Source organism: Oncorhynchus tshawytscha, linkage group LG20, assembly GCF_018296145.1.
Source record: "Oncorhynchus tshawytscha isolate Ot180627B linkage group LG20, Otsh_v2.0, whole genome shotgun sequence".
In the NCBI taxonomy this organism is placed as follows: domain Eukaryota; kingdom Metazoa; phylum Chordata; class Actinopteri; order Salmoniformes; family Salmonidae; genus Oncorhynchus; species Oncorhynchus tshawytscha.
In genome coordinates, this window is record NC_056448.1 from 35,531,620 (window position 1) to 35,556,187 (window position 24,568).

General features: G+C 43.2%; 1 protein-coding gene across 2 annotated transcripts in view; it reads left to right on the forward strand.

Annotated features, from left to right (window-relative positions):
* Positions 1 to 23,562, forward strand: part of si:dkey-34e4.1 (carboxyl-terminal PDZ ligand of neuronal nitric oxide synthase protein) — a 194,718-nt gene extending 171,156 nt beyond the window's left edge. The window contains exon 11 of one of the 2 annotated variants that reach the window (XM_042302559.1): positions 472 to 623. In XM_042302559.1, coding sequence (XP_042158493.1) covers positions 472 to 511 — 40 coding nt within the window. In that variant the 3' untranslated portion in view covers positions 512 to 623. Of the gene's footprint in view, positions 1 to 471; positions 624 to 22,643 lie in introns of those variants that run through there. The other variant, XM_042302558.1, reaches the window with a different exon arrangement.
* Positions 23,563 to 24,568: the final 1,006 nt, after the last annotated feature.

The window sequence follows — 24,568 nt, forward strand, 5'->3', positions numbered from 1 at the left end:
CGGTCAAAATTCACACTAGGATGTTCATTCCACGTTCTACTGAATGTTGACATTTTGTGGAAGGCGTAGGAAGTGCTAACAGATCCATATCTTGTTTGGAAGTGAATAGGCGATGACTTAAAATTAGACCCGCCTTCAGAATTTCCACTTCCTGTTTGGAAGATTGCCTGCCCTATGAGTTCTGTTATACTCACAGACATAATTCAAACAGTTTTAGAAACTTCAGAGTGTTTTCTATCCAATAGTAATAATAATATGCATATATTAGCAATCTAGGACAGAGTAGGATGCAGTTCACTATGGGCACGCAATTCATCCAAAGTGAAAATGCTGCCCCCTATCCCTAACAGGTTTTAAAGGAGAAGAGAGTCATACACTCTGCAGTAGTTACTGTGGTCCCTGTGCTCTGTGTGATTTGTGCAGAGATACAGAGCCTTACCACAGTCTAATTGTTCTCTGTCTTTGGCACAGGTGTGAGGAACCCCTCTTGCTCATCCTCGTCTTAATCTAACCCTTCCATCCCTAACCAGTAACCTCCCCCATCCTTAACCAGTAACCTCCCCCATCCCTAACCAGTAACCTCCCCCATTCCTAACCAGTAACCTCCCCATCCCTAACCAGTAACCTCCCCATCCCTAACCAGTAACCTCCCCCATTCCTAACCAGTAACATCCCCCATTCCTAACCAGTAACCTCCCCATCCCTAACCAGTAACCTCCCCATCCCTAACCAGTAACCTCCCCATTCGTAACCAGTAACCTCCCCATTCCTAACCAGTAACCTCCCCATCCCTAACCAGTAACCTCCCCCATTCCTTACCAGTAACCTCCCCATCCCTAACCAGTAACCTCCCCCATCCCTAACCAGTAACCTCCCCATTCCTAACCAGTAACCTCCCCCATTCCTAACCAGTAACTCCCCCATTCCTAACCAGTAACCTCCCCCATCCCTAACCAGTAACCTCCCCATTCCTAACCAGTAACCTCCCCCATCCCTACCCAGTAACCTCCCCCTATTCCTGATTCCTGTGGTGCACCAGCCCGTCTCTCTGGGAGCCTTGGGGGCCCACTGATAACAGAACCATAGCCAGCCTAGCTCTCCCCTCCTCTCCTTTCATCTTCTCTCCTCCTCTCTGTGGATGTGAGTATACAGTCCTCCGGCATGTAAAACTTTGTATATGAAACAAGCATGGGACTGTGTTGTACAACGGCATGTGTGGGCAGTGGTGCCCCTCTGTGCACGTTTCATTTACTTAACGCACGCCTGTCCTGTGTCACCCTTGGGAAGTGTGTAGGACAGGCTATCATATCAGGGCACTCATGATTACTGCATATTAACATATGTGTGCAATCATCATCATTTTAGCATATATTATAATCATCATCATAATAGCATAGGTGTAATTATCATCGTGTTATCATAGATATAATCATCATCATATTAGCATAGGTGTAATCATCATCATATTAGCATAGGTGTAATCATCATCGTGTTATCATAGATATAATCATCATCATGTTAGCATAGATGTAATCATCATCGTGTTAGCATAGATGTAGTCATCATCATGTTATCATAGATGTAATCATCATCATGTTATCATAGATGTAATCATCATCATATTAGCATAGATCTAGTCATCATCATGTTATCATAGATGTAATCATCATCATATTAGCATAGATGTAATCATCACCATATTAGCATAGATGTAATCATCATCGTGTTATCATAGATGTAATCATCATCGTGTTATCATAGATGTAATCATCATCGTGTTATCATAGATGTAATCATCATATTAGCATAGATGTCATCATCATCATGTTAGTATAGATATCATCATCATATTAGCATAGATGTAATCATCATGTTATCATAGATGTATTTATCATCATGTTATCATAGATGTAATCATCATCATATTAGCATAGATGTAATCATCATCATCATGTTATCATAGATTTATTTATTTATTTTACCTTTATTTTACTAGGCAAGTCAGTTAAGAACAAATTCTTATTTTCAATGACGGACTAGGAACAGTGGGTTAACTGCCTGTATTTGTATTGTATTTGTATTTATCATCATGTTATCATAGATGTAATCATCATCATGTTATCACAGATGTAATCATCATGTTATCATAGATGTAACCATCATGTTATCATAGATGTAACCATCATCATGTTATCATAGATGTAATCATCATCATATTAGCATAGATGTAATCATCATCATGTTATCACAGATGTAATCATCATGTTATCATAGATGTAATCATCATCATGTTATCATAGATGTAATCATCATGTTATCATAGATGTAATCATCATCATGTTATCACAGATGTAATCATCATGTAAGCATAGATGAAATTTGTATTTATTTATTTAACCTTTATTTAACCAGGAAGGGCTCATTGAGATTTAAAATCTATTTTTCAAGAGCGTCCTGGCCAAGATAGGCAGCACCAAGTCATTACAAAAATTACAGACAAACAACATGAAAAACTACCAGTAATCTAGTAAAAACCATAGAATTCACAAGAGTATAAAACAGCAAATTAAAAACACTGACAGGTCAGGGAATCAGCCTCAAGATCAATCATCAGTGATTTAAAAACACCAATCGGGACAAGTTCTTCCAGTTTAAAAGTATTTTGTAAGGCTTTCCAAGATGATGGCGCAGAGTACATAAAAGCCCTTTTACCAAATTCAGTTCGGACATTTGGAACAGTTAGCAGGATAAAGAGTACGAAGAGAGTACCCACCACATTTCTGAACAATATAAATGCCCAAATAAAAAGGTGGTAAACCCCAAATGGCTTTGTAAATAAAAGTATACCAGTGCCTGAGCCTACGAGTGAATAGAGAAGGCCAGCCAACCCTGGTATACAAAGTGCAGTGGTGTGTAAGGGTTTTGCAGTTTAAAATACATCTCAAAGTGCCATGGTAAAGGGTGTCAATTGATCTCAAACACTGAGCGGAAGCATTCATATATAAAATATCCCCATAGTCTAGTAAAGGCGTAAATGTAGCTGATACTAGCCTCCTTCTGGCTTCAAAAGAAAAACAGGCCTTATTCCTAAAATAAAATCCCAATTTCAGCTTCATTTTTTTTGTAAGTTGTTGAATATGCAATTTAAAAGAGAGACCGTCATCAATTAAAATTCCAAGATATTTATATGAGGTTACAACCTCAATCTCCTTGCCCTGACAGGTAGTAATAGGTGAAAGGTTCAGAGGTTTATTTCTTGCTTTAGAAAACACCATTAGTTTAGTTTTGTCAGTATTGAGGATAAGCTTCAATTGACACAAGGTATGTTGTACAGTATAAAAAGCTGTATGCAAGTTCTGGAAAGCTTTTGTAATAGACGAGGCACAACAGTAAATAACAGTATCATCAGCATAAAAATGAAGTTGTGCATTTTGGACATTTTTGTCTAAATAATTTATATAAATAGTGAATAAGAGAGGACCAAGTACAGAGCCTTGGGGCACACCATTAAATACAGACAAATACAGACATAAGCCCATCAAATTGAGTTCACTGAGTTCTATCAGACAGATAGTTAGCAAACCATGCAACCGCATGCTCCGAAAGACCTACACTCAACAATCTCTGCCTTATTATAGCATGATCAACTGTATCAAAAGCCTTAGAGAGATCAATACAAAGTGAGACACGGTGCTATTTTTTTGTCAAGGGCTTCAGTGATAGCATTTAAAACCTTCATGGCTGCTGTAATTGTGCTATGCTTCTTCCTGAAGCCCGATTGGTACATTGATAAAATAGAGTTAGTAAATAAAAACTATTTTAGCTGTTCACTCAGAAGGGTTTCAAGTATTTTCACCAGGGGTGACAGCTTTGAGATTGGCCTATAATTATTTAAAAGAGTTTGATCTCCCCCTTTAAAAGTGGTAGGACAAATGCTGATTTCCAGATTTTCGGAATTTCATTACATTCCAGGGTTTGATTGAACAGAGATGTAAAGTGGATCAGCTATGAAATCAGATGCCAGATTTAAAAAGCAGGGATCCAAAAGATCAGGACCTGCAGGCTTTCTCTGATCTAAGGATTTCAGGGCTTTTATGTACCACCTGTACTGAAAATGACAAAAAGCTTCAAGTTTGACCAGCTCTCACTGGTTCATCCACACAGGGTTGTACAGAGACAGAGGACACTGAATCAAACAGCCTACCAGATGATACAAAGTGCTCATTGAAACAATTCACCGTTTCAGTTTTGTCATATACAGCAACAGAGTCCTTCAAAACACATGACGGTAATTCATTAACATTACTGTTACCAGACATAGACTTAATAGTCTTCCAAAACTTTCTAGGGTCATTCAGGTTATCAATGGTAAACAGACATAAAATATTCAGACTTGGCCTTCCTGAGAAGAAAAGAACACTTGTTTCGTAACTGCCTAAAAATAAGCCAATCAGCATCAGAACATTATTTCCTTGCTTTAGACCAGGCTAGATTACGGTCGTGAATAATACAAGACCCCTCAGAAGAAAACCATGGATTATCCCGCCATAAACCCTGAACCTGCGGAATGGGGCATGTTTGTTTACTATTTGGAATAAACCATCATGAAATCATTTCCAGGCAGTTTCCACATCAGGGATAAACTCAATCTTGCTCCAGTCAAAATAAAACAAATCATGAAGGAATGCCTGCTCATTAAAACACTTCAAATGTATCTTACGAATAAAGCGTGGGTTTGTCTTAAGAACCTTAGTATTTCTAACAGCAATAACAGCACAATGGTCACTTAAATCATTACAAAAAACACCAACCGCAGAATATTTATGTGGAACATTTGTCAATATCAAATCAATGAGGGTAGATTTCTCTGGACATTTAAGATTTGGGCGAGTGGGTGAGTTAATCAACTGGGTAAGATTCATAGAACTACAAAACATGTTTAAATCATCAGACACCGGCTTTAACCAACACCAGGTGAGATCACCAATCAAGATCATTTCACTGTCAAGAAGTTTAGACATAAGGTGCGTCAAAGAAGAAAATGCATCACTGAGAGCAGAGGGGGGTCTATAACAGCCAATCACAGTTATAGAGAGCAGAGGGGGGGTCTATAACAGCCAATCACAGTTATAGAGAGCAGAGGGGGTCTATAACAGCCAATCACAGTTATAGAGAGCAGAGGGGGTCTATAACAGCCAATCACAGTTATAGAGAGCAGAGGGGGTCTATAACAGCCAATCATAGTTATAGAGAGCAGAGGGGGGTCTATAACAGCCAATCACAGTTATAGAGAGCAGAGGGGGTCTATAACAGCCAATCACAGTTATAGAGAGCAGAGGGGGTCTATAACAGCCAATCACAGTTATAGAGAGCAGAGGGGGTCTATAACAGCCAATCATAGTTATAGAGAGCAGAGGGGGTCTATAACAGCCAATCACAGTTATAGAGAGCAGAGGGGGTCTATAACAGCCAATCACAGTTATAGAGAGCAGAGGGGGTCTATAACAGCCAATCACAGTTATAGAGAGCAGAGGGGGTCTATAACAGCCAATCACAGTTATAGAGAGCAGAGGGGGGTCTATAACAGCCAATCACAGTTATAGAGAGCAGAGGGGGTCTATAACAGCCAATCACAGTTATAGAGAGCAGAGGGGGTCTATAACAGCCAATCACAGTTATAGAGAGCAGAGGGGGTCTATAACAACCAATCACAGTCATAGAGAGCAGAGGGGGTCTATAACAGCCAATCACAGTTATATAGAGCAGAGGGGGTCTATAACAGCCAATCACAGTTATAGAGAGCAGAGAGGGGGTCTATAACAGCCAATCACAGTTATAGAGAGCAGAGGGGGTCTATAACAACCAATCACAGTCATAGAGAGCAGAGGGGGGTCTATAACAGCAAATCACAGTTATAGAGAGCAGAGGGGGTCTATAACAACCAATCACAGTCATAGAGAGCAGAGGGGGTCTATACCAGCCAATCACAGTTATATAGGGGGTCTATACCAGCCAATCACAGTTATATAGAGCAGAGGGGGGTCTATAACAGCCAATCACAGTTATATAGAGGCCCTTTGAAACCTCAATATTCAAAGCAAGAAATTCCAACTGTTTACAAATAGTTCCAGACTTTGCCACACTTACAGGGAATCTAGTTTTTACATGTATAGCCACACCCCCATCTTTCTTAACCCGATCAGTGAGATAAACATTGTAACCACTTATACAAATATCCTTATCAAAAACAGACTTGCTGAGCCAGGTTTCAGAAAACACAATTACATCGGTTGATTTAGCCCATATCCTAACCCCATCCATTTTTGACAACAGGCTGCGTACATTTAAATGAAAAATACCCAAACCAGATCTTGATTTAAAATCAGAGGGGGTTTGGAGACATTGCATATCAGGGCCAGGGTTAGGTTGCATGTTACCTGATATCAACAAAAGAAGAATAACTAGGCACCTCTGTTTAATAACCTTGCACTGCTTCTCTTTTTTAAGAGACCGACTGCAAGTGAGTTTCCAGACAATACAAAACAGTCATTTAAAACCCTTAGACTTTGGTAGTGACACAAGTTCGTACTGTTCACATCAGGCCACAAATACATCGGTACTTGGACGAGTGGACCGAGTGAAAAAGAGCGAGTTCCTGCAGACAAAATGTCTAATCAGATGTACTCACCCAGCGACAATGTTCGTTTTCTCCAGAGTTCAGTAAAGTCAGTGCACAAAGCAACACCATGAAAATTGTAATTTTCGCTGACAAATGTAAAAAAAAAAAAAATTAAAATAGAGGCCAACGAAGGTAAAGGGAGAGAGAGACAGCGTGTATGTATGAGTCTGTATGTGAGTGTGTGAGTAGATTGAGTGTGGGGGTCGATTGAGAGAACGGGCTGGGGATTGTTGAGCTGCCTCTGACAGCCAGGTGAAGAGCACAAAGGAGCAGCTTGGACGAGACACGCGGATGAAGAAGGAACTCAGGCCAGCCAGAGATAAGGTTACTTTGGTCAACTTCAAGTAATGAAGTGCCGAGTTGAGGAGGACCCGTGATCTTTACACCAGTAAAAAGGAAGGAAGTTACTCAACCATAAACAAATAGGTTATTTGTAGGTTAAAATGTACTAGTCACAGACAAATGACTTGACATGCTGCCATCTTGGTATGGTAGAGAAATTAACATTCAATTATCTGGCAAAAGCTCTGGTGGACATTCCTGCAGTCAGCATGCCAATTGCACACACTCAAGACTTGAGACATCTGTGGCATTGTGGTGTGTGATGTAATCATCATCATATTAGCATAGATGTAATCATCATTATGTTATCATAGATGTAATCATCATCATGTTGGCATAGATGTAATCATATCATGTTATCATAGATATAATCATCATCATGTTAGCATAGATGTAATCATCATGTTATCATAGATGTAATCATCATCATGTTAGCATAGATGTAATCATCATGTAAGCATAGATGTAATCATCATCATGTTAGCATAGATGTAATCATCATCATATTAGCATAGATGTAATCATCATTATGTTATCATAGATGTAATCATCATCATGTTAGCATAGATGTAATCATATCATGTTATCATAGATATAATCATCATCATGTTAGCATAGATGTAATCATCATCATATTAGCATAGATGTAATCATCATTATGTTATCATAGATGTAATCATCATCATGTTAGCATAGATGTAATCATATCATGTTATCATAGATATAATCATCATCATGTTAGCATAGATGTAATCATCATGTTATCATAGATGTAATCATCATGTTCATAGATGTAATCATATAAGCATAGATGTAATCATCATCATGTTAGCATAGATGTAATCATCAGATAGATATAATCATCAATCATAGATGTAATCATCATAGATGTAATCATCATCATGATGTAATCATCATGTTATCATAGATGTAATCATCATGTTCATAGATGTAATCATCATCATAGATGTAATCATCATCATGTTAGCATAGATGTAATCATCATCATATTAGCATAGATGTAATCATCATTATGTTATCATAGATGTAATCATCATCATGTTAGCATAGATGTAATCATATCATGTTATCATAGATATAATCATCATCATGTTAGCATAGATGTAATCATCATCATATTAGCATAGATGTAATCATCATGTAAGCATAGATGTAATCATCATCATGTTAGCATATATGTAATCATCATGTTATTATAGATGTAATCATCATGTTATCATAGATATAATCATCATCATGTTAGCATAGATGTAATCATCATGTTATCATAGATGTAATCATCATCATGTTAGCATAGATGTAATCATCATCATCATCATCATAGATGTAATCATCATCATGTTATCATAGATGTAATCATATCATGTTATCATAGATATAATCATCTTCATGTTATCATCGATGTGATCATCATGTTATCAATTTAATGACATTCAAATTATAGGGCTATTGGGGTCTTGATTGTGTCTATGACAGAGAGAGAAGGAGAGAAATGAGGGAGAGAGAGAAATGGGCGAGAGAGAATGGGGAGAGAGAGAGAATGGGAAGAGAGAGAAATGAGGGAGAGAGAAATGGGGGAGAGAGGGAATGGGGAGAGAGAGAGAGAATGGGGAGAGAGAGAGAGACAGTGAGGTTTTTGATTTGGTATCAAAGACTGTATAGTTTAGCAGTGTTCTTTTTGTCTGAAAATTAGGATTGTGATAAGGTCAGACGTTATGTGCGTAGTTGTATGTTTTAGCTCATTAGGAAGTGAAATGTTTGCACTGCTATCAGAGTGGGTCCATTAGCAAGGATATTGCACCTACCATCCTTCTCAGGAAGGACCTTACACACACACACACACACACACACACACACACACACACACACACACACAGAAGCATAATCACACTATAACTTCTCATACTCATCAACATCACATTAAATGAAGTATTCACTCAACCCCCCCACACACAAACAAACACGCCCCACACATACCCCTCCACCTCTAACTCTATTCCTAGTGTGTTGAACTGGACACTAGGTCCCAACCACCAGTACTCCACAAACCCCCATAAGCATCCCACTCATCCACTGACCCTCTGCTTGTGTTCAGCCACTGAGGAGTTGGTCTTTACGAGGGTGTTTGACCCTCTGCTTGTGTTCAGCTACTGAGGAGTTGGTCTTTACGAGGGTGTTTGACCCTCTGCTTGTGTTCAGCTACTGAGGAGTTGGTCTTTACGAGGATAACAGAAATAGGGTGCCATTTGGGTGTCTCTGGGGTGTTATACTGTAGTAGAACTGCATGCATCAGTAGATGCCAGCCAGAGGTAGGTAGGAGTCTACTGCCTTACTGCCAGCCAGAGTAATGTCTCCAGGGGTAGGGAGGAGTAGGGAGACCTTACTGCCAGCCACAGTAATGTCTCCAGGGGTAGGGAGGAGTAGGGAGACCTTACTGCCTTACTGCCATCCAGAGTAATGTATCCAGGGGTAGGGAGGAGTAGGGAGACCTTACTGCCTTACTGCCAGCCAGAGTAATGTATCCAGGGGTAGGGAGGAGTAGGGAGACCTTCCTGCCTTACTGCCAGCCAGAGTAATGTCTCCAGGGGTAGGGAGGAGTAGGAGAGACCATTAATGGCTCCAGGTGTAGGGAGGAGTAGGGAGGAGTAGGGAGTAGGGTGACCTTACTGCCATCCAGAGTAATGGCTCCAGGGGTAGGGAGGAGTAGGGAGACCAGGGTTTAGGGAGACTGCCTTACTGCCATCCAGAGTAATGGCTCCAGGTGTAGGGAGGAGTAGGGAGGAGTAGGGAGTAGGGTGACCTTACTGCCTTACTGCCATCCAGAGTAATGTCTCCAGGGGTAGGGAGGAGTAGGGAGACCTTACTGCCAGCCAGAGTAATGTCTCCAGGGTTAGGGAGGAGTAGGGAGACCTTACTGCCTTACTGCCATCCAGAGTAATGTCTCCAGGGGTAGGGAGGAGTAGGGAGACCTTACTGCCTTACTGCCATCCAGAGTAATGTCTCCAGGGGTAGGGAGGAGTAGGGAGACCTTACTGCCAGCCAGAGTAATGTCTCCAGGGGTAGGGAGGAGTAGGGAGACCTTACTGCCTTACTGCCATCCAGAGTAATGTCTCCAGGGGTAGGGAGGAGTAGGGAGACCTTACTGCCTTACTGCCATCCAGATTAATGGCTCCAGGGGTAGGGAGGAGTAGGGAGACCTTACTGCCTTACTGCCATCCAGAGTAATGTCTCCAGGGGTAGGGAGGAGTAGGGAGACCTTACTGCCTTACTGCCATCCAGAGTAATGGCTCCAGGTGTAGGGAGGAGTAGGGAGTAGGGTGACCTTACTGCCTTACTGCCATCCAGAGTAATGTCTCCAGGGGTAGGGAGGATTAGGGAGACCTTACTGCCAGCCAGAGTAATGTCTCCAGGGTTAGGGAGGAGTAGGGAGACCTTACTGCCTTACTGCCATCCAGAGTAATGTCTCCAGGGGTAGGGAGGAGTAGGGAGACCTTACTGCCTTACTTCCATCCAGAGTAATGTCTCCAGGGGTAGGAAGGAGTAGGGAGACCTTACTGCCTTACTGCCAGCCAGAGTAATGTCTCCAGAGGTAGGGAGGAGTAGGGAGTAGGGTGACCTTATTGCCAGCCAGAGTAATGTCTCCAGGGGTAGGGTGGAGTAGGGAGACCTTACTGCCTTACTGCCAGCCAGAGTAATGTCTCCAGGGGTAGGGAGGAGTAGGGAGACCTTACTGCCTTACTGCCATCCAGAGTAATGTCTCCAGGGGTAGGGTGGAGTAGGGAGACCTTACTGCCTTACTGCCAGCCAGAGTAATGTCTCCAGGGGTAGGGAGGAGTAGGGAGACCTTTACTGCCTTACTGCCATCCAGAGTAATGGCTCCAGGTGTAGGGAGGAGTAGGGAGACCTTACTGCCATCCAGAGTAATGGCTCCAGGGGTAGGGAGGAGTAGGGAGACCTTGGTATGTTTGTCACCTCATTAAATTAAGTCTTCCAGTCAGCATGGAGGTAGGGGTGACAGATTGGAAGAGAATGCACATTCAGAGAGTAACTGACAGAGATGAACATAGGGAGAGGAGGGATAATGGATAGAGATGAACAGAGGGAAAAAAATCAAATCAAATTTTATTTGTCACATACACATGGTTAGCAGATGTTAATGCGAGTGTAGCGAAATGCTTGTGCTTCTAGTTCCGACAATGCAGTAATAACGAGCAAGTGATCTAACTAACAATTCCAAAAAAACTACTGTCTTATACACAGTGTAAGGGGATAAAGAATATGTACATAAGGATATATGAATGAGTGATGGTACAGAGCAGCATAGGCAAGATACAGTAGATGATATCGAGTACAGTATATACATATGAGATAAGTATGTAAACCAAGTGGCATAGTTAAAGTGGCTAGTGATACATGTATTACATAAGGATGCAGTCGATGATATAGAGTACAGTATCAACATATGCATATGAGATGAACAATGTAGGGTAAGTAACATTATATAAGGTAGCATTGTTTAAAGTGGCTAGTGATATATTTACATCATTTCCCATCAATTCCCATGATTAAAGTGGCTGGAGTAGAGTCAGTGTCATTGACAGTGTGTTGGCAGTAGCCACTCAATGTTAGTGGTGGCTGTTTAACAGTCTGATGGCCTTGAGATAGAAGCTGTTTTTCAGTCTCTCGGTCCCAGCTTTGATGCACCTGTACTGACCTCGCCTTCTGGATGACAGCAGGGTGAACAGGCAGTGGCTCGGGTGGTTGATGTCCTTGATGATCTTTATGGCCTTCCTGTAGCATCGGGTGGTGTAGGTGTCCTGGAGGGCAGGTAGTTTGCCCCCGGTGATGCGTTGTGCAGACCTCACTACCCTCTGGAGAGCCTTACGGTTGAGGGCGGTGCAGTTGCCATACCAGGCGGTGATACAGCCCGCCAGGATGCTCTCGATTGTGCATCTGTAGAAGTTTGTGAGTGCTTTTGGTGACAAGCCGAATTTCTTCAGCCTCCTGAGGTTGAAGAGGCGCTGCTGCGCCTTCCTCACGATGCTGTCTGTGTGAGTGGACCAATTCAGTTTGTCTGTGATGTGTATGCCGAGGAACTTAAAACTTGCTACCCTCTCCACTACTGTTCCATCGATGTGGATGGGGGTGTTCCCTCTGCTGTTTCCTGAAGTCCACAATCATCTCCTTAGTTTTGTTGACGTTGAGTGTGAGGTTATTTTCCTGACACCACACTCCGAGGGCCCTCACCTCCTCCCTGTAGGCCGTCTCGTCGTTGTTGGTAATCAAGCCTACCACTGTTGTGTCGTCCGCAAACTTGATGATTGAGTTGGAGGCGTGCATGGCCACGCAGTCGTGGGTGAACAGGGAGTACAGGAGAGGGCTCAGAACGCACCCTTGTGGGGCCCCAGTGTTGAGGATCAGCGGGGAGGAGATGTTGTTGCCTACCCTCACCACCTGGGGGCGGCCCGTCAGGAAGTCCAGTACCCAGTTGCACAGGGCGGGGTCGAGACCCAGGGTCTCGAGCTTGATGACGAGCTTGGAGGGTACTATGGTGTTGAATGCCGAGCTGTAGTCGATGAACAGCATTCTCACATAGGTATTCCTCTTGTCCAGATGGGTTAGGGCAGTGTGCAGTGTGGTTGAGATTGCATCGTCTGTGGACCTATTTGGGCGGTAAGCAAATTGGAGTGGGTCAAGGGTGTCAGGTAGGGTGGAGGTGATATGGTCCTTGACTAGTCTCTCAAAGCACTTCATGATGACGGATGTGAGTGCTACGGGGCGGTAGTCATTTAGCTCAGTTACCTTAGCTTTCTTGGGAACAGGAACAATGGTGGCCCTCTTGAAGCATGTGGGAACAGCAGACTGGTATAGGGATTGATTGAATATGTCCGTAAACACACCGGCCAGCTGGTCTGCGCATGCTCTGAGGGCGCGGCTGGGGATGCCGTCTGGGCCTGCAGCCTTGCGAGGGTTTACACGTTTAAATGTCTTACTCACTTCGGCTGCAGTGAAGGAGAGACCGCATGTTTCCGTTGCAGGCCGTGTCAGTGGCACTGTATTGTCCTCAAAGCGGGCAAAAAAGTTATTTAGTCTGCCTGGGAGCAAGACATCCTGGTCCGTGACTGGGCTGGGTTTCTTCCTGTAGTCCGTGATTGACTGTAGACCCTGCCACATGCCTCTTGTGTCTGAGCCGTTGAATTGAGATTCTACTTTGTCTCTGTACTGGCGCTTAGCTTGTTTGATAGCCTTGCGGAGGGAATAGCTGCACTGTTTGTATTCAGTCATGTTACCAGACACCTTGCCCTGATTAAAAGCAGTGGTTCGTGCCTTCAGTTTCACACGAATGCTGCCATCAATCCACGGTTTCTGGTTAGGGAATGTTTTAATCGTTGCTATGGGAACGACATCTTCAACGCACGTTCTAATGAACTCGCACACCGTATCAGCGTATTCGTCAATGTTGTTGTCTGACGCAATACGAAACATCTCCCAGTCCACGTGATGGAAGCAGTCTTGGAGTGTGGAGTCAGCTTGGTCGGACCAGCGTTGGACAGACCTCAGCGTGGGAGCTTCTTGTTTTAGTTTCTGTCTGTAGGCAGGGATCAACAAAATGGAGTCGTGGTCAGCTTTTCCGAAAGGGGGCGGGGTAGGGCCTTATATGCGTCGCGGAAGTTAGAGTAACAATGATCCAGGGTCTTTCCACCCCTGGTTGCGCAATCGATATGCTGATAAAATTTAGGGAGTCTTGTTTTCAGATTAGCCTTGTTAAAATCCCCAGCTACAATGAATGCAGCCTCCGGATAAATCGTTTCCAGTTTGCAGAGAGTTAAATAAAGTTCGTTCAGAGCCATCGATGTGTCTGCTTGGGGGGGGATATATACGGCTGTGATTATAATCGAAGAGAATTCTCTTGGTAGATAATGCGGTCTACATTTGATTGTGAGGAATTCTAAATCAGGTGAACAGAAGGATTTGAGTTCCTGTATGTTTCTTTCATCACACCATGTCATGTTGGCCATAAGGCATACGCCCCCGCCCGTCTTCTTACCAGAAAGATGTTTGTTTCTGTCGGCGCGATGCGTGGAGAAACCCGCTGGCTGCACCGCTTCGGATTGAGTCTCTCCAGTTAGCCATGTTTCCGTGAAGCAGAGAACGTTACAGTCTCTGATGTCCCTCTGGAATGCTACCCTTGCTCGGATTTCATCAACCTTGTTGTCAAGAGACTGGACATTGGCAAGAAGAATGCTAGGGAGTGGTGCACGATGTGCCCGTCTCCGGAGTCTGACCAGAAGACCGCTTCGTTTCCCTCTTTTTCTGAGTCATTTTTTTTTTTTGGTCGCTGCATGTGATCCACTCGGTTACACTGGTTGTAAGGCAGAACACAGGATCCGCATCGCGAAAAACATATTCTTGGTCGTACTGATGGTGAGTTGACGCTGATCTTATATTCAGTAGTTCTTCTCGGCTGTATGTAATGAAACCTAAGATGACCTGGGGTACTAGTGTAAGAAATAACACGTAAAAAAACAAAAAACTGCATAGTTTCCTAGGAACGCGAAGCGAGGCGGCCATCTCTGTCGGCGCCGGAAGTACTGTATGTCTTCCGAGAGGAGGGATAGAGATGAACAGAGGGAGAGGAGGGATAGAGGAAGAGGAGGGATAGTGATGAACAGAGGAAGAGGAGGGAGAGTGATGAACAGAGGGAGGGAAGGGATAGAGATGAACAGAAGGAGAGGAGGGATAGAGATGAACAGAAGGAGAGGAGGGATAGAGATGAACAGAAGGAAGGTGAGTCAGGAGGGCGAGACAGAAGGAGGGAGATAGAGAAAGGTGGAGGGAGTTGAAGGCAGGGAAGCAGAGCTAGGGAGAAAGATATGCATGTGAGAACAAGATAGAGATTAATAAAAACCGAGGGAGGAGGTAGAGAGAACAAGAGACTGAAAGAGCAGGCAAAAGAGAGAAAATGGGATAGTGAAAGAGAGAGGGGGCATGAGTGAAGGGGGCAGAGAGAGGGGTAGAGCGGGAGAGAGGGGTAAGGGAAGAGAGAGAAGGACAAAGAGGGGTAGAGTGGGAGAGAGGGGTAAAGAGAGAGGGAAATAGATGGGTAAGGGAGAGAGGGGTAAGGGTAGAAGGAGAACGAGAGGGAGACAGAGAGGGGGAGGAGGGGAATCAGACAGAGATAGGAGGGGGAAGGAGACAGATAGGCAGCGAAAGGAGGGGGAAGGAGACAGATAGGCAGCGAAAGGAGGGAGAAGGAGACCGAGGCAGAGAGAGGAGGCAAGTAGAAAGAGCGAGGCAGAGAGAGGAGGCAAGTAGAAAGAGCGAGGCAGAGAGAGGAGGCAAGTAGAAAGAGAGAGGTAGAGAGTGGAGGCAAGTAGAAAGAGCGAGGCAGAGAGAGGAGGCAAGTAGAAAGAGCGAGGCAGAGAGAGGAGGCAAGTAGAAAGAGCGAGGCAGAGAGAGGAGGCAAGTAGAAAGAGCGAGGCAGAGAGAGGAGGCAAGTAGAAAGAGAGAGGTAGAGAGTGGAGGCAAGTAGAAAGAGCGAGGCAGAGAGAGGAGGCAAGTAGAAAGAGCGAGGCAGAGAGAGGAGGCAAGTAGAAAGAGCGAGGCAGAGAGAGGAGGCAAGTAGAAAGATAGAGGTAGAGAGTGGGCCCTGACAGTAAATCTCAGTAAGACAAAACAAATGGTGTTCCAAAAAAGGTCCAGTTGCCAGGACCACATATACAAATTCCTTCTAGACACCGTTGCCCTAGAGCACACAAAAAACTATACATACCTCTGCCAAAACGTCAGCGCCACTGGTAACTTCCACAAAGCTGTGAACAAGCTGAGAGACAAGGCAGGAAGGGTTTTCTATGCCATCAAAAGGAACATCAAATTCGACATACCAATTAGGATCTGGCTAAAAATACTTGAATCAGTTATAGAACCCAATGCCCTGTATGGTTGTGAGGTCTGAGGTCTGCTCACCAACCAATAATTCTCAAAACACAAAATAATGCATGCAGAGCAGAATTAGGCCAATACCCACTAATGATCCAAAATCCAGAAAAGAGACGTTATATTCTACAGCCACCTAAAAGGAAGCGATTCCCAAACCTTCCATAACAAAGCCATCACCTACAGAGAGATGAACCTGGAGAAGAGTCCCCTAAGCAAGCTGGTCCTGGGGCTCTGTCAACAAACACAAAGTGACCCCACAGAGCCCCAGGACAGCAACACAATTTGACCCAACCAAATCATGAGAAAACAAAAAGATAATTACCTGACACATTGGAAAGAATTAACAAAGAAAACTGAGCAAACTAGAATGCTATTTGGCCCTAAACAGAGAGTACACAATGGCAGAATACCTGACCACTGTGACTTACCCGGAATTAAGGAAAGCTTTGACTATGTACTATAGCCTTGCTATTAAGAAAGACCACCGTGAAATACCACAGTGTGCCATCACAGCAGCAATATTTGTGATCTGTTGCCACAAGAAAAGGGCAACCAGTGAAGAACACTATTGTAAATACAACCCATATTTTATGTTGATTTATTTTCCTTTTTATACTTCAACTATTTGCACATCGTTAAAACACTGCATATAGACATAAAATGTCTTTATTCTTTTTGAGCTTCTGTTTGTTTAATGTTTACTGTTAAGTTGTATTTTTTATTTCACTTTATTTTTTTTATCTACTTCACTTGCTTTGGCAATGTTAACACATGTTTCTCATGCTAATAAAGCCCTTACATTGAATTGAATTGAGAGGAGGAGAAGGAGAAAGAGAAAGAGCTAGAGAGAGGAGTGAGGGAGGGAGGAGGGGGAAAGAGAAAGAGAGGAGGAGTGAGGGAGGGAGAGAGAGGGGAGGAGGGGGAAAGAGAAAGAGAGGAGTGGTAGCACTGGGAGGGAGTGTATGGAAGCCCAGACAGCAGACAGGACAGAAGTGCTGAGTCAAACATATGGAAATCACACAGACTGTCTGGGGAGCTGCTAGCTAGAGATTCAACCACTCAGTCAGACTCACTGTAAAATACTGTTTATTACCCCCTCGCTCCTACTGTGTCTAATACCACACTTCACACACCATTCTATAACTACAACTAGAGACCAGGCTACATAAAACTACATAACTACACATCACACAACTAGAGACCAGGCTACATAAAACTACATAACTACACATCACACACCATTCTATAACTACAACTAGAGACCAGGCTACATACAACTACATAACTACACATCACACACCATTCTATAACTACAACTAGAGACCAGGCTACATACAACTACATAACTACACATCACACACCATTCTATAACTACAACTAGAGACCAGGCTACATACAACTACATAACTACACATCACACACCATTCTATAACTACAACTAGAGACCAGGCTACATAAAACTACATAACTACACATCACACAACTAGAAACCAGGCTACATAAAACTACATAACTACACATCACACACCATTCTATAACTACAACTAGAGACCAGGCTACATACAACTACATAACTACACATCACACACCATTCTATAACTACAACTAGAGACCAGGCTACATACAACTACATAACTACACATCACACAACACCAGGCTTCATAACTACACATCACACAACTAGAGACCAGGCTACATACATAAACATCACACACCACTATAACTACAACTAGAGACCAGGCTACATACAACTCATAACTACACATCACACAACTAGAGACCAGGCTACATAAAACTACATAACTACACATCACACACCATTCTATAACTACAACTACACACCATTCTATAACTACAACTAGAGACCAGGCGACATACAACTACATAACTACACATCACACAACTAGAGACCAGGCTACATAAAACTACATAACTACACATCACACACCATTCTATAACTACAACTAGAGACCAGGCTACATACAACTACATAACTACACATCACACACCATTCTATAACTACAACTAGAGACCAGGCTACATACAACTACATAACTACACATCACACACCATTCTATAACTACAACTAGAGACCAGGCTACATAAAACTACATAACTACACATCACACACCATTCTAACTACACATCACACAACTAGAGAACCAGGCTACATAAAACTACATAACTACACATCACACACCATTCTATAACTACAACTAGAGACCAGGCTACATAAAACTACATAACTACACATCACACACCATTCTATAACTACAACTAGAGACCAGGCTACATACAACTCAATAACTACACATCACACAACTAGAGACCAGGCTACATAAAACTACATAACTACACATCACACACCATTCTATAACTACAACTAGAGACCAGGCGACATACAACTACATAACTACACATCACACAACTAGAGACCAGGCTACATACAACTCAATAACTACACATCACACACCATTCTATAACTACAACTAGAGACCAGGCTACATAAAACTACATAACTACACATCACACACCATTCTATAACTACAACTAGAGACCAGGCTACATACAACTCAATAACTACACATTACACAACTAGAAACCAGGCTACATACAACTCAATAACTACACATCACACAACTAGAAACCAGGCTACATACAACTCAATAACTACACATCACACAACTAGAAACCAGGCTACATACAACTCAATAACTACACATCACACAACTAGAAACCAGGCTACATACAACTCAATAACTACACATCACACAACTAGAAACCAGGCTACATACAACTAATAACTCACACAACTAGAGACCACACATCACACAACTAGAAACCAGGCTACATACAACACATAATAACTACACATAGAGACCAGGCTACATAAAACTACATAACTACACATCACACAACTAGAAACCAGGCTACATACAACTACATAATAACATACACATCACACAACTAGAAACCAGGCTACATACAACTACAATAACTACACACTACAACTAGGAACAACAGCCAGTGTCACCTATTTAGAACCAGGCTACATAAAACTACATAACTACACATACCATTCTATAACTACAACTAGAGACCAGGCTTAATGAAGCCTTAAAACTACATAACTACACATCACACACCATTCTATAACTAAACTAGAGACCAGGCTACATAAAACTACATAACTACACATCACACACCATTCTATAACTATAAGGCTACATAAAACTTATACACATAGATGCTACATAAAACTACATAACTACACATCACACACCATTCTATTCAACTAGACCAGGCTACATAAAACTACATAACACAGTACATACAACTAGAGACCAGGCCAGTTAGAGAGGCTAACTAGAGACCAGTTACAACTCATAACAGCTCACACACTACAAACAGGCTTCACTCGTTGGCTGTCGTAGCTTCACTTAGGAAACAAAACAAACAAATAGAATGAATGAAACAGGGAGGAATGTGTGTGTTTCTTTGCTTGTGTGTGTTTGTGTGCGCACATGTGTGTTTGGCTGTGTTTACAGATGTACACTACTGACCAAAAGTATGTGGACACCTGCTCATCAACATCTAATTCCAAAATCATGGGCATTAATATGTTGATCCCCTTTGCTGATATAACAGCCGTCACTCTTCTGGGAATCCTTTCCACTAGATGTTGGAACATTGCTGCGGGGACTTGCTTCCATTCAGCAACAAGAGCGTTAGTGAGGTCAGACACTGATGTTGGGCGATTAGACCTGGCTTGCAGTCAGCGTTCCAATTCATCCCAAAGGTGTTCGATGGGGTTGAGGTCAGGGCTCTGTGCAGGCCAGTCAAGTTCTTCCACACTGATCTCGACAAACCATTTCTGTATGGACCTCGCTTTGTGCACGGGGGAATTGTCATGCTGAAACAGGAAAGGGCCTTCCCCAAACTGTTACCACAAAGTTGGAAGCACAGAATCGTCTAGAATTTCTTTGTCTGATGTTGCATTAAGAATTCCCTTCACTGGAACTAAGGGGCTTGGATCATGAAGAACAGCCCCAGACCATTATTCCTCCTTCACCAAAGTTTACAGTTGGAACTATGCATTCGGTCAGGTAGCGTTCTCCTGCTATTCTCCAAAACCAAGATTAGTCCGTCGGACTGAGATTCATCACTCCAGAGAACGCGTTTCCACTGCTCCAGAGTCCAATGGCGGCGAGCTTTACACCACTCCAGCCGACGCTTGGCATTGCGCATGGCTTGTTTGCAGCTGCTCGGCCATGGAAACCCATTCCATGAAGCTCCCGACGAACACTTCTTGTGCTGACGTTGATTCCAGAGGCAGTTTGGAACTCAGTTGTGACTGTTGCAACCGAGGACAGATGATTTTTACTCGCTACACACTTCAACACTCTGCGGTCGTGTTTGTGAGCATGTGTGGCCTACCACGATGCTGAGCCGTTGTTGATCCTTGAATTTTCCACTTCACAGCAGCTCTAGCAGGGCAAAAATTTGACAAACTGACTAGTTGGAAAGGTGGCATCCTATGAAGGTGCCACGTTGAAAGTCACTGAGCTCTTCTGTAAGGCCATTCTACTGCCAATGTTTGTCTATGGAGATTACATAGCTGTGTGTTCCATTTTATACACCTGTCAGTAACAGGTATGGCTGAAATAGCCGAATCCACTCATTTGAAGGGCTGTCCACATACTTTTGTATATACAGTACCAGTCAAAAGTTTGGACACACCTACTCATTCCAGGGGTTTTCTACATTGTAGAATAATAGTGAAGACATCAAAACTATGGAATCATGTAGTAACCAAAAAAGTGTTAAACAAATTAAAATATATGTTATATTTGAGATTCTTCAAAGTAGCCACCCTTTGCTTTAATGACAGCTTTGCACACTCTTAGCATTCTCTCAACCAGCTTCATGAGGTAGTCACCTGGAATGCATTTCAATTAACAGGTATGCCTTGTTAAAAGTTCATTATTGGAATTTGTTTCCTTTTTAATGTGTTTGAGCCAATCAGTTGTGTTGTAACAAGGTAGTGTTGGTATACAGAAGATAGTCCATATTATGGCAAGAACAGCTCAACTAAGCAAAGAGAAATGACAGTCCATCATTACTTTAAAACATGAAGGTCAGTCAATCCGGAAAATGTCAAGAATTTTGAAAGTTTCTTCAGGTTAAAACCAAGAGTCCATACCATGCCATCCATTACGTCGCAAAAACCATCAAGCACTTGTCACGTCTGCTCCCCCCCGGCGTTTATGGGCGCCAGGCTGCCCTGCATCACGCACTCCTGCCATCCATTACGTACACCTGCCTTCCCTCGTCACACGCCTCAGCGATATTGGACTCACCTGGACTCACTCATCACCTGTTATTACCTCCCCTATATTTGTCAGTTCCCTGCTCTGTTCCCCACTGCTGCATTCATTGTCTTTTGTCTGTATTCTTACTTTGCTGACGCTGTTCCTGTCTGGTTCCATGTCCGTTCTTTATTAAATGTTTGACTCCCCGTACCTGCTTCATCTCTCCAGCATCAATTCATGTGACAACGCTATGATGAAACTGGCTTTCATGAGGACTGCCACAGGAAAGGAAGACCCAGAGTTACCCCTGCTGCAGAGGATAAGTTCATTAGAATTACCAGTACTCAGCATACTGTATGTGGGAACTCCTTCAAGACTGTTGGAAAAGCATTCCAGGTAAAGCTGGTTGAGAGAATGCCAAGGGTCTGCAAAGCTGTGCAAAGGGTGGCTACTTTGAAGAATATAAAATAAATTTGGATTTGTTTAACACTTTTTTGTTTATTACATGATTCCATGTGTGTTATTTCATAGTTTTGATGTCTTCACTATTATTCTACAATGTAGAAAATAGTAAAAATACAGAAAAACCCTTCAATGAGTAGGTGTTTTCAAACGTTTGACTGGTACTGCATAGTGTTTGTGTTTGTGTGTGTGTGTGGTATAACCACCATGGGTTTTCTGTGGTCTAAACAGGGAGACTGCAATGCAGCTATTTATAGTGTGTGTTTGGTGCTGTCGACAGAGGAGAGGAAAGCCTGCAGCTCCCTTTCTCTCTCATCTCTCACTTTCTCTCTCTCTCTTTCTCTTCCCCTCTTCCTCCCAACAGGGGAGCTGTGGGACCAAGATAAGTGCCCAGACTGCTCTCACCAAACACACACACACATACACACACAGCTCCCATCGGGCAGCGGCTTACCTCAAAGTGCATTGGGTTTAAAGAATGGAAGTGTCACTGTGAAAATGTAAACAGCTAGGCTTATTTCCCTTTTAAATGCCCCTGCATGTTATAGAGAAAACACTCACTATTCACTACATTTACATTAAGAGCAGTAGCTCATGTTATTGACACTATTTGACATTTTGAGGAATATAAGACACATATTTCACTTAGCCTGCATTTCAAATGACACCCTAATACCCCCATATAGTGCACTACTTGTCAAAAGTAGTGCACTATAGGGAACAGAGTGGGGTGCCCCTCGATGCCCTTAAATCGCCAGGTTTACACAGCTCTGGTCTACACAGCTCTGGTCTAAAGTAGTTCATCACAGTAGGGCACTACATGGAGAATATGGTGTCATTTGAGATGTGACCTTCGATTAAATCCAACTCTCTTTTCTGATTGACAGGTTTAAACAGATCATCCCTAAATTGGACCCGCCTCCCCCGTCCTTCAACCGTAAGCGAGCCAGCCGAACTGTCTCTCCGGGGTTGGAGTTCAACCCGCTGACCATGCCCCTGACCACACAAGTAGACGGGAATGGTGGCGTTCCGAGCCGGAGCGAGAGCCTGTCCTTCCCAGACATCACGCCCTGCTCCCTCTCTTCCGGACTCTCAGGAGACTTCCACCAGCTCAGCAACGGAGGCGGCGAAAGTGGCTCGTGCGGCTCAGCTAGCGAGGATTCCGGCGTCCGCTCCGAGACTAAATCGCATCTCTCGCCTCTCCACGACGAAGAGGACCCGTTTGGGGACAGGGGGGCGTTCCTGACTGCCTCTAGCGGCTGTGGCAGCCCCCTAGAAGACATGAAGGGGGAATCTGCGCCCCTGTCATGCGTCACCACCACCCCAGGCACACACGAGGACAGCTACGAGCACACGCTCCCCTTCTCCTCCCCCATCAATGACACCTGTCTGCACATCAGCTTCTCAGAGGATGAGTTGCTGGACAGCAGCCCTGAGGACTCCAGTGTCCCACAACGGAGCTAGGAAGACGGGCTGGGAGAGCTACTACAGGCCGTGACTTCATTAGAGGCCTCTGGGGCTGGGGGCTCCTAGCTGACTGATGCTGCAACAGACACCACACAATAAAATGACTGACACAGACTGTTATCAGAGCTTCTAACGCACTCTGAAATGCAATAGTGTTTTGTAGGCCTCATTCGGTCCATATTCCTAAAATGTTGAGTGAGCTGGATTTCAAGACTAGTTTTTCTGTCCTTTCACAACACACAGCTGGACAGAATTGTACATGACCTGAACATATTTCAACACATTCACAGAAAAGGAACATGAAATGATCTATTATTCTATAAATTATTGCCATATGGACAGATCCTAGTATTTTTATAGAGAATAATGATTTTATTTGTTATTGGTAAATAAGTAGAGAATTGAGAATAATCATGTAGCAGAAGTCTTTCACTGTTAATGTAGCCTATAGTGTCAGTGACAAGTTAGTAGTCAAGATGCTTTAAATGTATTTCATTACATACTCTCAACTCATTTACAGGGTGTTCAACACCAAGCGTTACGGAAGTCAAAGTGGAATGTTGTGGGAACGTTGTGGGAACGTTGGATGTGAAGTGCTGTGGTGTTGAGAACAGCTGCCCTCTCTCAGACATCAGACTATGAAGAGTTATGAAGAAAGGAACAGGGAAGTGATAGAAAAGGAACAGCGAATGGAAGAGAAGTGGTGATGGAACTGTGTTTGGTCACTCACACTCATACTCACAGTGTGGTAGTTTGATGATGTGTTTGGTCACTCACACTCATACTCACAGTGTGGTAGTTTGATGATGTGTGTTTGGTCACTCACACTCATACTCACAGTGTGGTAGTTTGATGATGTGTTTGGTCACTCACACTCATACTCACAGTGTGGTAGTTTGATGATGTGTTTGGTCACTCACACTCATACTCACAGTGTGGTAGTTTGATGATGTGTTTGGTCACTCACACTCATACTCACAGTGTGGTAGTTTGATGATGTGTTTGGTCACTCACACTCATACTCACAGTGTGGTAGTTTGATGATGTGTTTGGTCACTCACACTCATACTCACAGTGTGGTAGTTTGATGATGTGTTTGGTCACTCACACTCATTCACAGTGTGGTAGTTTGATGATGTGTTTGGTCACTCACACTCATACTCACAGTGTGGTAGTTTGATGATGTGTTTGGTTCACAGTGTGGTAGTTTGATGATGTGTTTGGTCACTCACACTCATACTCACAGTGTGGTAGTTTGATGATGTGTTTGGTCACTCACACTCATACTCACAGTGTGGTAGTTTGATGATGTGTTTGGTCACTCACACTCATACTCACAGTGTGG